We start from the raw sequence: 12,225 nt of genomic DNA on the forward strand, positions 1-12,225 counted from the left end.
TATAAGGTGACTTGTATGTGATTAGTGCACATTAGATACAAGTGAGATGTTAGGATGATGAACAAAGCTCAAGATGTTGATTTAGTGCATTCTTTTGAGTTTTTAGGTTCATCAAAACACACAGTTATGTGTTTTCCCATCATTGGGAAAGCTAATGTACAAGTCATGTGCATTATGCCCAAGGAACATGATGGGATATTGGTTTTGAAAATGTTTTTAAAATGTTTTTGGAAAACCTTGGTGAAGGCTATCTTTTGATAGTAATCACCATTGAATAGTTAGACACAAACTTGAAGAAAAACACTAAAGTTTTTGCAAGTTTTCAAGTTTGTGTCAATCTTTGAAAATATGATGTATTTTCATAGAAAGCTATTTTTCCATGATTAAGTATGCCCTAAATAATGTCTACACCAAATTTCATGATTTTTGGATTTTTGTAGAATTTTCTAGGGGTTTCTGAAGTTGACTGAAATGAAATTTCAGCAACTATCAGAGCTCCGATCGATCCATGGATCGATTGGAGTGCCCGAATCGATCCGTGGATCGATTCAGAAGGCAAGTCTCCCGCGAGTAGAAGCTCGCTGGATCGATCAGCCGATCGATCCAGGTAGTCTGAATCGATCAGTGGATCGATTCAGAAAGGTTCAATCGATTGGAACCCAACTCCAATCGATCCAAGTTGCTGATTTTGGCTGGGAAGGCTTGATTTCAGCATCTTTGAACCTCTTTGAGTCTAGGTAACCATTCCAAACCCCTAAAATACATTTGTATACATATAAAGGGTGTTTTCATGTGAAAACAAGGATGGATTGGTTAAGGAAGGCTTCATTGAAGTTTAGGTTGAGGTTTGTTTCAAATTTTGAGTATTTGAACCTCAAAACTTCTAAATTTGGGTTTCCTAAAGGTTTAGGAATTCCAAGTCATTGTTGGTGCAATGACAGAAGTTACCACCATGTCTTTAGGGGGAGGGACTCTTTAAAGACATGAAAAATTACTTTTCATGAACCTTGGAAGGTGGTTAACCTTCTTTAAAGAAAATGCTCATGTATGAGCTTTTGAACTTGAAATGGGGAGTGGATATCCTCATTATTTCAAGTGGGAACTCAAGTGGTTAGATAATGCTCAAGGTTGGGTATTTGTCTACATTGAGGGAGAAGTTAAGGATAAATGAAGGGTATGAGACCTTCATTATCGTGTTGATCACAACGAGTGATGTTGTGAACAATGATGAGTAACTCTTCAGGGGGAGAGTCGTCAACAAATGGATTTGTTGATGTGTACCCAAAATTGGGGCATGGGTTGATGTGTGCCCAAAGATGGGTTGATGTGTGCCAATAGGGGGAGAATGAAAGGACCTATGAATGGGTGTAAGTTAGGCTTTCATTACCTAGAGGGAGTGTGCCCTCGTAGGGGGAGAATGAAGAGCTTAATTTATATATTCATTACCTAGTGGCATGAAGATTGAGGCTATAGGATTAGCCTAACTTACATGTGGTATTGTAAGTGTTATTGTGGTATTGTCAAACATCAAAAAGGGGGAGATTGTTGGTGCAACATCCCTCAGGTCAAGGTTGACCTGGGTGACCAAGCTGAGTCTTGGTTTGAGTTTAGATGTTTGACAATAAGAAATTGATTGAAGAAGAGTCAAGTAGGTCAAGGTTGACCGGATACTTGACAGGGAAGTCCTGGTGAGTGAAACCAGGTGAAAACCCTAGTGAGTGAAGCTAGGTGAAAGTCCTGGTGAGTGAAACCAGGTGAAAACCCTAGTGAGTGATGCTAGGTGAAAGTCCTGGTCAGTGAAGCCAAGCAGAAGGAAAATCCTAGTGAGTGAAGCTAGGTGAAAGTCCTGGTGAGTGAAGCCAGGTGAAAGCCCTAGTGAGTGAAGCTAGGCAGAAGGAAAACCCTAGTGAGTGAAGCTAGGTGAAAGTCCTGGTGAGTGAAGCCAGGTGAAAGCACTAGTGAGTGAAGCTAGGCAGATGGAAAACCCTAGTGAGTGAAGCTAGGTGAAAGTCCTGGTGAGTGAAGCCAGGCAAGGGAAAATCCAGATGGATCAAGGATGATCGGACATCTGGTGTTGGGAAGTCCAAGTAGGTCAAAGGATTGACTGGATACTTGGCACGAGGAAATACAGATAGGTCAAAGGGATTGACTAGACATCTGATGGAAGTCCAAGTAGGTCAAGGGAGTGACCAGATACTTGGCATGAATAGAAAAGTCTAAGTGGGTCAAAGGGATTGACCAGACACTTGGTGGGAAGTCCTAGCAGGTCAAAGGAGTGACCAGATGCTAGGCATGATGTACCAACAGTCAAGGTTGACCGGATGTTGGTTTGAGAGGCTTGGAACTTGGTTTTGGGCAAAACCAAGTGTTGGATCGATCGGTGGATCGATCCAGGAGCCTGGATCGATCCGTGGATCGATCCAGATGTTCCAATCGATCGGTGGATCGATTGGGCTTCGCGCGATAAGCGCCGGATCGATCCGTGGATCGATCCAGCGCTTTCGCACGAAGGTGCTCTTGATCGATCCGTGGATCGATCCAAAGCCTCCCCGATCGATTGGGAGCAATCCAATCGATTGGGATTCGACCGTTGGCGTCGTTTATAGCTGTTGGCGTGCGATTCCTTCAGCATCTCTTCACCGTTTCATCTCAGATCTTCGCCAGCTCCTCCACAACACTCTCAAAGCTCGTGATCGCCAGTTCTTGAAGGTTCTTGGAAGCTCTCCGAGTCAAGAGGCGGATCAAAGGCAAGAAGAGAAGCTAGGGTTAGGGTTTTCTGCATTCATTGTAAGCTTTGTGCTTGTATTTTGTTTCCCTTTCCTTCTTCTTGTACCGAGAGTCTTGTAGGGCTTCTCCGCCCTCGGTAGTTACCGAAAAGGAGTGTTTCATAGTGGAGGGTGCGTGCGTGGTGTGGATCCTTGGATTAGTCACCTCCTTTGGAGGTGGATACCAAGTAAAATCCTAGTGTTAGCGTGGGTGTATTTGTTTCTGTATTTTCCGCTGCATATTCTTGAAGAAACAATCAACGCCAAGCAACGCCGAGCAACGCCAAGCACCGAGCGAACGCGACGAGCTATTCACCCCCCTCTCTAGCTACTTTTCGGTCCTAACAATTATGTTATGCAAGAAAAATGATGCACAAAGAAATGTTGGGGGTGAAGCATCCACGAACCTTCACCATACGAAATGGACAACTTCAGAATATGGAAGCATCAAATAGAAAGCTTCATAATGATGGGGTGACTTCAACTGTGACATGACACAAAGGCGATCCACCTAAAACATAGAAGTTAACAAAAAGATAATAAATTTAATTATAAAATTATTACTTAACAAAGTCACATGCATGATAGGATATGTTAAAAATACTCACAAATTTTGAACTTAGCTGAACAAGCTTCATGAGGATCTATTTTAGGGTTCAATCCAAAGGATCAAGTCAAATTCGAATCCAAACATGAGTTCAACCCAATGGAGAAGCCTACAGAATTTGGGATTACGTTTAATGTTAGTATAATTTACCAAAATACCTCTATCAGTAGTAGTTTAAATGACATGCATGATAATTTAGAAAATTATAAAAATACCCCTAGTATGGTGCAGGATAGAATAATTCTTTCTTTTGATAATTTAGATTTTCATGTTTGAGTATATTTAAATAAATCAAATTTAATTAAAAATTTAGAATTAAATAATAATTTAGTTAATAGTAATAATTTTACTTTGAAAAATTCAATTAAAAATCTCAATAATTTAATTAATAATTCAAATATAAATTTAGATAATAATTCAAAGTTAATTAATAAAATTAATAAAAGAAATAAATAAATTAATCTAGATCTAGATAAAATTAACTATAATCCTGATAAAGTTTTCTTTTTATTTGACTAAGATAACTCCAATAATTCAAACAAAAATTTAGATTTAATTAATTCAAAAAAATCTGAATTTAAATAAATTAAATAATAAAAATCTTAAAAATTTATAAATAAATAATAATTTAATTAATTCAAGCATTAAGATAAGTGCGAATGAAGAAGTCAATATAAATCTATATAAAATTAATAAATTTCTTAATAAAATATTTGATATTCTAGATAATCTAAATCTAGAAATTTCTATAAAAAATAAAGATAAATTAATTAATTTGAAATTATTAAAAAGTTTAATCTTAAGGATAGTTCTATAAGTAAAACTAGTCTAATAAATTCAATTAAATAAAATATAAATATAAATATGAATTCAATCACTGAGATAAAATCAAAATGAAATCATACAAATTTAAAATTTAAAATTAATAAAAATGTAAATATTAAAGATAAGATCTTAAACATAAATAATTTAACAATTTCAAAATTAAAAATTAACAAAAATTTAAATACTAAAGATAATCTTTTAAACAAAGGCAATTCAAACAATTTATCAAATTCAAAATTTAAAATTAATAAAAATTTAAATATTAAAGATAATCTTTTAAAAAAAGATAATTTATCCAATTTAATAATTTTAAAATTTAAAATTTAAAAAATTTAAATATTAAAGATAATATTTAAAATAAAGATAATTTAACAAATTCAACCAATTCAAAACTAAAAGCAAATTTAAATCTTAAGTACATTTTTTTTAATAGAGATAATTTAACCAACTTAATTAATTTGAAATTAAAAACCTAAATTAAAACTTAAACACCTAATTAAACTTAATTAAATCTAAACTTAATTAAACTTAACCAAACCAAAGTATGAGTTCCAAAACTTATCTAACCGAGCAAGTAGAATAAAATAAATATTATGTACATAAAAATGAAATTCATTATATAAATAGAAAACAAAGGTTTTATGATTCAAGGGGAGGCACCAACTTAGTAGGAACCTCAAGAATATAGCCTATCCACTTGGGTAATTAGGGCTAGATAGGAAAGAAATAATTTGATTCTTAGCTTGTCTGACATAGTACCAGAGTCGGGCGAGATGATAGTGTTAGGAAAGCTTGGTCTATGGAGTCAAGTAGGGTAAGACATACCCTGCTCGGTTTATTTAGATAAGTGAAATTAACTGAAGTTAACTCGTCACATCTTAGACTAATTAGACCAAAAATTTTCAATAGGAAGATTAAATGTCTAATTTTTTTAAAAGGGTTTATTTAGAAGAGATGGTTGCTCAGATACTCAAACGACCCCTATATGCCGCCACATTCTAAAAGATAATTTTTAAAATATATATTTAATTAATTGATGGATGAATATGTTAAATTATCTTTACAATAAAAATTTAACTAAACATCTCACAAAACTATAAGAGTACTTTGGTTGAAAACTTAAGATGGGTGAGATGAATAATTTAACTAAAAGATCAAATTCAGATAAAATCAAAGTATTATTTAAACTTAATTAAAATTTAATTAAAACTAAATTAAAAATATTTATTTTATCAGTAAACTTAATTAAAAATAAACCTTAATTAAAATTTTAAATTTTAAAAAAACTTTAAATTAATTAAATATTATTTGTTTTAAATTAATTAAATATTTAAAATTTAACTTTAAATTAAATAAATATTTAAACATTAATTATTACTTTAAATTAATTAAATATTTAAACATTAAACTTTTAAAACCTAGTTAAACTTCAATTAAAACTTAAAATTAAATTAAATTAATTAATCCTAATTAATAAGTCAATTAATCTGAAATTGAATGATTTGTTAATCAATCTTAATTAATTCTAATTTAATTAATCAAGTTAAGTCAATAATCATTTTTGTTGTGAAATTATATAAGCAATTGTATAGGGAAAGGAAATATTATTAACCTTTTCTCTTTCTCTTTCTTTTTTCTCTAATCTTCTTCTTTGCCTTGTGTTTCATTTACTCGTTTTGAGGAGCTAGCATCTTCTCGGGTCTTATACGGGAATACATGCTCAAAGAATGAGATATTTCTTGATTCTATTATCGAGTTCTTGTGTATCTCCAGTACAGATCCAATAAATATGCACTTTCACATTCGTAAATATTTGTAAGATGGTTGTCTTCCATTCCACAACTCATAAGGGCTCTTCTTTTCTTTCAGGGCACCTTATTTAAATGCCTTGTGTTTCATTTACTCGTTTTGAGGAGCTAGCATCTTCTCGGGTCTTATACGGGAATACATGCTCAAAGAATGAGACATTTCTCGATTCTATTATCGAGTTCTCGTGTATCTCCAGTACAATCCAATAAATATGCACTTTCACATTCGTAAATATTTGTAAGATGGTTGTCTTCCATTCCACAACTCATAAGGACTTTTATTTTCTTTCAGGGCACCTTATTCCACAACTCATAAGGGCTCTTATTTTCTTTCAGGGCACCTTATTTAAAAGGTTCACTGCACCTCATTTTTATAAAGAACAAATTTTTCACGTGTTGGCAGGTTGGCCTTGGGGTTCTTCCGTTTCGAGCTTTGACCGTGCTCGACCATATTGGCTTTCTCCAACACGTTTGGATTTTCATTGAGGAGCTAAGGTCTGCATTTAACATCCATATTGGCTTTCTCCAACACGTTTGGATTTTCATTGAGGAGCTAAGGTCTGCATTTAACATAGATTCCTTAAAATATCGTACACAAGTCAACTTGGTTCAATGCAATCCAAGCCCTAGATTTGCATTTCCTTGCGCACCCACACACAAGAGTAAGCTTCTACTCAATCATTTGTTCACAATATACATGATTGAGAAACAATATAAACCAATTATTAAGTCTTGAAACTTTCAATGTGGGACTAAAATCCCATGTACAATGAAGTCTCCTTCATCCACTCCACTTTCCATTCATATTTTTTTTCCCCAACAAAACTAACACGTGTAACACTCATACATTTTATCTTGTGATGTTTTGCACAGATTGAAGAGATGAAATTATCAAACTTTTTTATTTTATGAAATTTTTGTATATTTTGTTGAACTCAAATTGCTAGTAGTTGAACTGGGAAATGCGTGGTAGATTGAATAAGGGTAGAAGTATGAACTTTTTATTTTCATCCATTTTTATTTTTTTCTAGTAGTTGATTTTTTTTTATTTTTATTATTATTATTTTTGTTTTTTGCAAATGTATGCTACGGAAAGATTGCTGGGAATATATATTTTTGGCAAATGTTGCTGCTAAAAGATTGTCCGAACTGTTTTTTTTTTTTTCGAATTGGGAAATATAATGGCAGATTAAAGATGGCAGATTGAAGCAAGGTGGCAATATGAACTTTTTATTTTCATCAATTTTTATTTTTTTTCTAGCAGTTGATTTTTTTTTTTTTGCAAATGTATGCTACGGAAAGATTGCTGGGAATATATATTTTTGGCAAATGTTACTGCTAAAAGATTGTCAGTAGCTGAACTGTTTTTTTTTTTTTTGAATTGGGAAATATAATGGCAGATTAAAGATGGCAGATTGAAGCAAGGTGGCAATATGAACTTTTTTATTTTCATTCATTTTTGTTTGTTTTTATGAATTATTAAATGAAATATTAGCTAAACTTTTAACCAGCTAAACTTGGATGTTAGGTGTTGTATTTTATATGTTTCAAAACATATAAGCTAGAGATCCTCTATTTTATTATAAATGACTGAACATTTATTGTCCTTAATTTTTATTTTGTCCAGATTTTAATTTATTTTGTCTAAATTATTTGAATTGAAAATGGGTATTGTATTTTTATTCTATATTTATATTATTGATGCATTTGTCACTTTATTTATTTTATTTTATGTAATTTAGTATCTTTTTAATAATTCAATCCATTCATAAATCAACTAACTTAAATTAAATTTATATAGTTCTAAGAATCTCAACGAATAAATAATTTGAATTCGAATTAATTGTGTCTAATTCGTTCAAATTTTGAAATTCGAATTAGAATGGTATATATATATTTCGTGCTCAAATCTAAATATTAATATTTTCATAATATTCGATTCATACGTTTGTACCCTAACATGGATCATGTGACCACAGCTAAGGCTCTGTCTTCTCAATATCACACCGTTCAACTCGCGTTGACCGCAAATGTATTTTCCTATAAGGATTTTATTTGTTATCAGTAGTACTCCATCGGCGATCCTGGACAGCTGTCGTCGGAAGCATCATGGCTGTGGGTGCTGATGGTGGACGGCGGTGGCACGTAAGGCGGCAAGGCGCATCGCAACAGCGCCCAGTTGACGCCATGAAAGAAAGGGTGGCGCTTGATAGCGGCGGCGCCCATTGTGGAGCCAAGGCGTAGCTCGGGGTCCTTCACGAGAAGGCAGGCTATGAGATCCCTGGTCGCTGCGGATATGGGAGGCTCCTTGGGGAACTCTAGCGCCCGGGCGACGATGTTGGCGAGCGTCAGCTCGTGGTCAGGGCCCTTGAAGGGCGTCACGCCGTAGAGTAGCTCGAAGACGAACACACCTAGCGTCCACCAGTCCACGGTGCTGCCATGACCCTCTCCGGAGACGATCTCCGGCGCCAGGTACTCGTGAGTCCCCACGAAGGACATCGACCGGATGTCTACGGGTTCGGCCACGAACTCCAGGCATGGCCCACGGGAACAGTTCGGCCTCTTCTTACGCCTGCGTTTAGGCGGGTGGAAGCAAGAGACGGCGGGCACGATGCAGCCGGGGATGATGCAGGACGCGACAGAGAACTCTCCCCCTCCGCCCCCCACTGACTGCTCCACCGCCGGAGGGATCGGGTTTTGGTGAGTGATGACTTGCGCAGCGGAGGCGTTGGTAGAGTCGCCCTTGAGGGAGAGGTCGAAGTCGGTGAGCATGATGTGGCCATCTCCGCGGACGAGGATGTTTTCGGGCTTGAGGTCTCTGTAGATGATGCCCATCATGTGCAAGTACTCCATGGCCGCCACCACCTCCGACGCATAGAACCTGCAACGCTTTTAATCATTAATTTGCCCTCCCACCCAACACTGACTGCATACGCAATTTCGTTGATTGCGTCTTTCAGAGAGAAGCTGCTAATTACGTAATAAATAATAATCAATTACAATGTTTGCATTAAAGTAGCTAGCGCAGGCATGATCTCAGTCCACTCTTCCATGTGTGCGCGCGCGCATGTATATAAAGCATACACTAAGCATCAGATCTGCGGCTGGCATTTCTAGCGTCGACCAAATTAAAGATATATATATATGAATGAGCACATGTGAAGCTCTCACATGGCGCACCGATAAGCCAGCTGCGAGGTACAGGGCTCTGATGGCACAATGTATCAAAGTGAAATTAAAGGGTAAGAAATGGTTCGATCAAGATCAAATCTAGCAAGCACGTACACTAATAATTCACAGTAAGAGAAGTGAGAGCGTGAAGTGGCCAAGTGGGGCAGCACAGCACCAACCATCGATCGGTGCCCACAGACAGCGTCCCCGTCGACATGCAGCTAATTAATCTCGAACACATGGCTCCGAATTGAACTAATTAATTTGTCTATTTCGTAGATAAGACAAGAAGCTATCAAGCTAGAAAGATGCATGCCATGTCCCTATGGGCGTAAGTAATTAGTCTAGTAAGAAATTAAAGTTGGGCTCTCTTCTCTCTTCATCTTCGGGAACGGTGTTACCATCTTTTAATTTCTATCCTTAATTTGTGCCAAAAGGTAAATGCTCCCATCCCCCGTCGGAGAGTTCCACTTCCTTAATTTAAGCTGTTGTTTTGTCGATCTACAGGCGATCGACATCCCAGCCCCAGGGTACAAGTCCCCGAATATCGACAAGTTTGATGAACATGAGGAAAATAGAAGAAAATAACAATACAGATATCCAAATAGCGATATTTATATTATAAAGGGACCACTGTTGTTATTATTATTATTATTATTATTATTATTATTATTATTAAAAAATAAAGAAATACTAGTGCGCATACCGGCGCTTAATTTTCAGGAAAGTAAGGTGGATTTAATGATTGGTTGATAGATTAATTCTCGCCCATGCTTGGAATTTTGATTGAAAGTAACGGCTGGAGTTTACCTGACGGTGGCCTCGTCGAAGCGCTTGCTGGGCTGGCGCTGGCGGAGGAGATGCAGATCGCCGCCAGGGCAGAACTCGGTGAGGAGGCAGGACCATCGGTCGTCCTCGGCGCAGGCATAGAGGCGGGGTAGAAAGGGGTGATCGACGGCCTCCAGGATCTCGCGCTCCGTCTTCGCCCTCCTCTCCTTGCTCCGCCCCTCGAGTTCCTTCTTATCCATCATCTTGGCCGCCAATGGCAACCCCTCAGCCCCCGGACACTTGAGCTCCGCCAAGTACACGCTACCGATGTCTCCGCTTCCCAGCCGCCGCACAAGCCTCAGATCAGACATCGATAGGAGGTTGCCGCCTCTGCCACAACCTCCCGATGAAGAGTTGAGTCGGCGGATCGTGTCGAGGATGGGGTCACCGGTGGGGTGCGCTTTGTGGACGGAACCCGAAGAGGAGGAGGAGGAGGAGGAGGAGGAGGCAAGGGAGAGGGAGGTGGAGAGGGGTGAGAGGCCGGAGCGGTCCGAGGAGCCGAAGCTCATGCTGTGGAGATCGTCGTCCGGCATGGAGGCTCGTTCTACGATGAGGACGAGACTAGGACAAAGGAGGCCGAGAAGAGGAAACGAGAAACGAGCGCGAGGCTGGACTGGGATGTCAGCGAGCGATAGAAACCGAATCAACGGCGTGGGCATTTGTAGTGTCGCGGAGGGTGACTGACCCCCGTTAGGAGACGGTGAGACGGTTCGTCCAGTTCAATGGTTCGTAGAAGGTTGATCCTAAACCTTAACTTTTAAGTGTTCAGACGATTACGACTAACCGTTTGGAATCGCCTATTGACAAAGTTTAAGGAAATCGAGATTGGATGATTGATGATATACCCTGATAAAAAAGACTTATATTTATTTCCATATCGACACGTTTGGTAGTGTCCGTATGAAATACTGAAAAATTTTAAGGAAGTAAAAAATAGGATGGTTGATGATACCCCTTTAGTCCAATCCTCAAAATAATTAAAAAAAAGTCATCCTGCACCAGATTTTAACGGATCAAATCTTGTTGGGAGGTTGGGCGGCGAGCTGTGCAGGCAATGTAGAGAAGCGACGTGCCAAAGGCAAGGGTGGATTTTGGTGCCGAACTTCAAAGCGTCATGTACCGGGCCAATATTAATCTGGTCCAAGTTAGTCCGATCTCGCTTGTTCTTGATTAAGAGAGAAGTCTTTTTAATGGGTCTAGTGATTAGTTTATGAAATATTATCATCATAAGATTTGAAGTTCGAATCTCGATAAAATCGAGATAAATACCTCCCTTATGTATTAGTCACTATTTCAAAATCTAGTAGTCGTCTGTGATTTATCTCCTCCGTGTTGACCCTGAGACGGATTGACATAGATACTGGGGACGAGTGTATTCGCCTAATTTGGATGTTCGATTCAAGTAGTTTTTAAAAAATATTATTTTAATTAAATTATTTTTGTATTTCGATTATGAATTTTAAAAATCAATTAAATTGAAAAAAAATAAAATAGAATTTGTATCAAGTTGATTAAATTTTTATTAAAAAGTTTTATTAATAAATTAATTAAGTTTTTATCGATTTGATTTACTCAATTATGTATATATAAATCAATTAATTTGATTTAATTAATTCACTTAGATGTACTCAATTGTAATTTCCTTTCAAAACTTCATAGTATCACAATATGTTTAGACTTTTTTTAAAATATGTTTGCCATTATACTTTTATATTTATATGGTAAGCTGCAGCGTTTTTTCGGGAATATTCCCAAGGAGAATGTTACATAGCCTCAATGTTTTTTTAGGGATGTTTCTTAGCTGTAATGTTCTTCTGGGGATGTTCTTAAGCAGGATGTTCCCAAGCCGCAATGTATTTCCAAGAATGTTCCCAATCTACAATATTTTTCCGGAGATGTTCCCAAGCGCAATATCTTTTTAGGGATTCTACCTTTTGGTCATGTCCTTGGTCAGCAGCACAGACTCGCCTGCACGCATCTATGCCTCTCCGCACTTGGTAGGTCAAAGAATAACCGATGAGAATTGGCTGTGGATGTGACCTGCCATAAATGCTTTGAATTTACCATCATATGTTGGTGCAATTGACGCTAATGATTTAACTCAGATTTTGATAAATGATAAATGGATTAAAGTTAGAGTATTTGTAATCTAATTACTTTACCAAGTGTGCAAGATTTGACGGGTCTGAAGGACCTGACACCAGACTAAAATCTAGCTAGG

At 37.1% G+C, this 12,225-nt stretch overlaps 1 protein-coding gene across 1 annotated transcript; it reads right to left on the reverse strand.

The window, feature by feature from the left end:
* Positions 1 to 7,914: 7,914 nt before the first annotated feature.
* Positions 7,915 to 10,616, reverse strand: LOC121980449 (serine/threonine-protein kinase D6PK-like). The gene is made up of 2 exons (XM_042532484.1): positions 9,987 to 10,616; positions 7,915 to 8,886 (listed from the first exon to the last, which is right to left on the reverse strand). Exons 1-2 carry the CDS (start codon positions 10,535 to 10,537, stop codon positions 8,067 to 8,069), a joined length of 1,371 nt encoding a protein of 456 aa, XP_042388418.1. The 5' UTR covers positions 10,538 to 10,616; the 3' UTR covers positions 7,915 to 8,066.
* Positions 10,617 to 12,225: the final 1,609 nt, after the last annotated feature.

Source organism: Zingiber officinale, chromosome 5A (genome assembly GCF_018446385.1).
Source record: "Zingiber officinale cultivar Zhangliang chromosome 5A, Zo_v1.1, whole genome shotgun sequence".
NCBI lineage: Eukaryota > Viridiplantae > Streptophyta > Magnoliopsida > Zingiberales > Zingiberaceae > Zingiber > Zingiber officinale.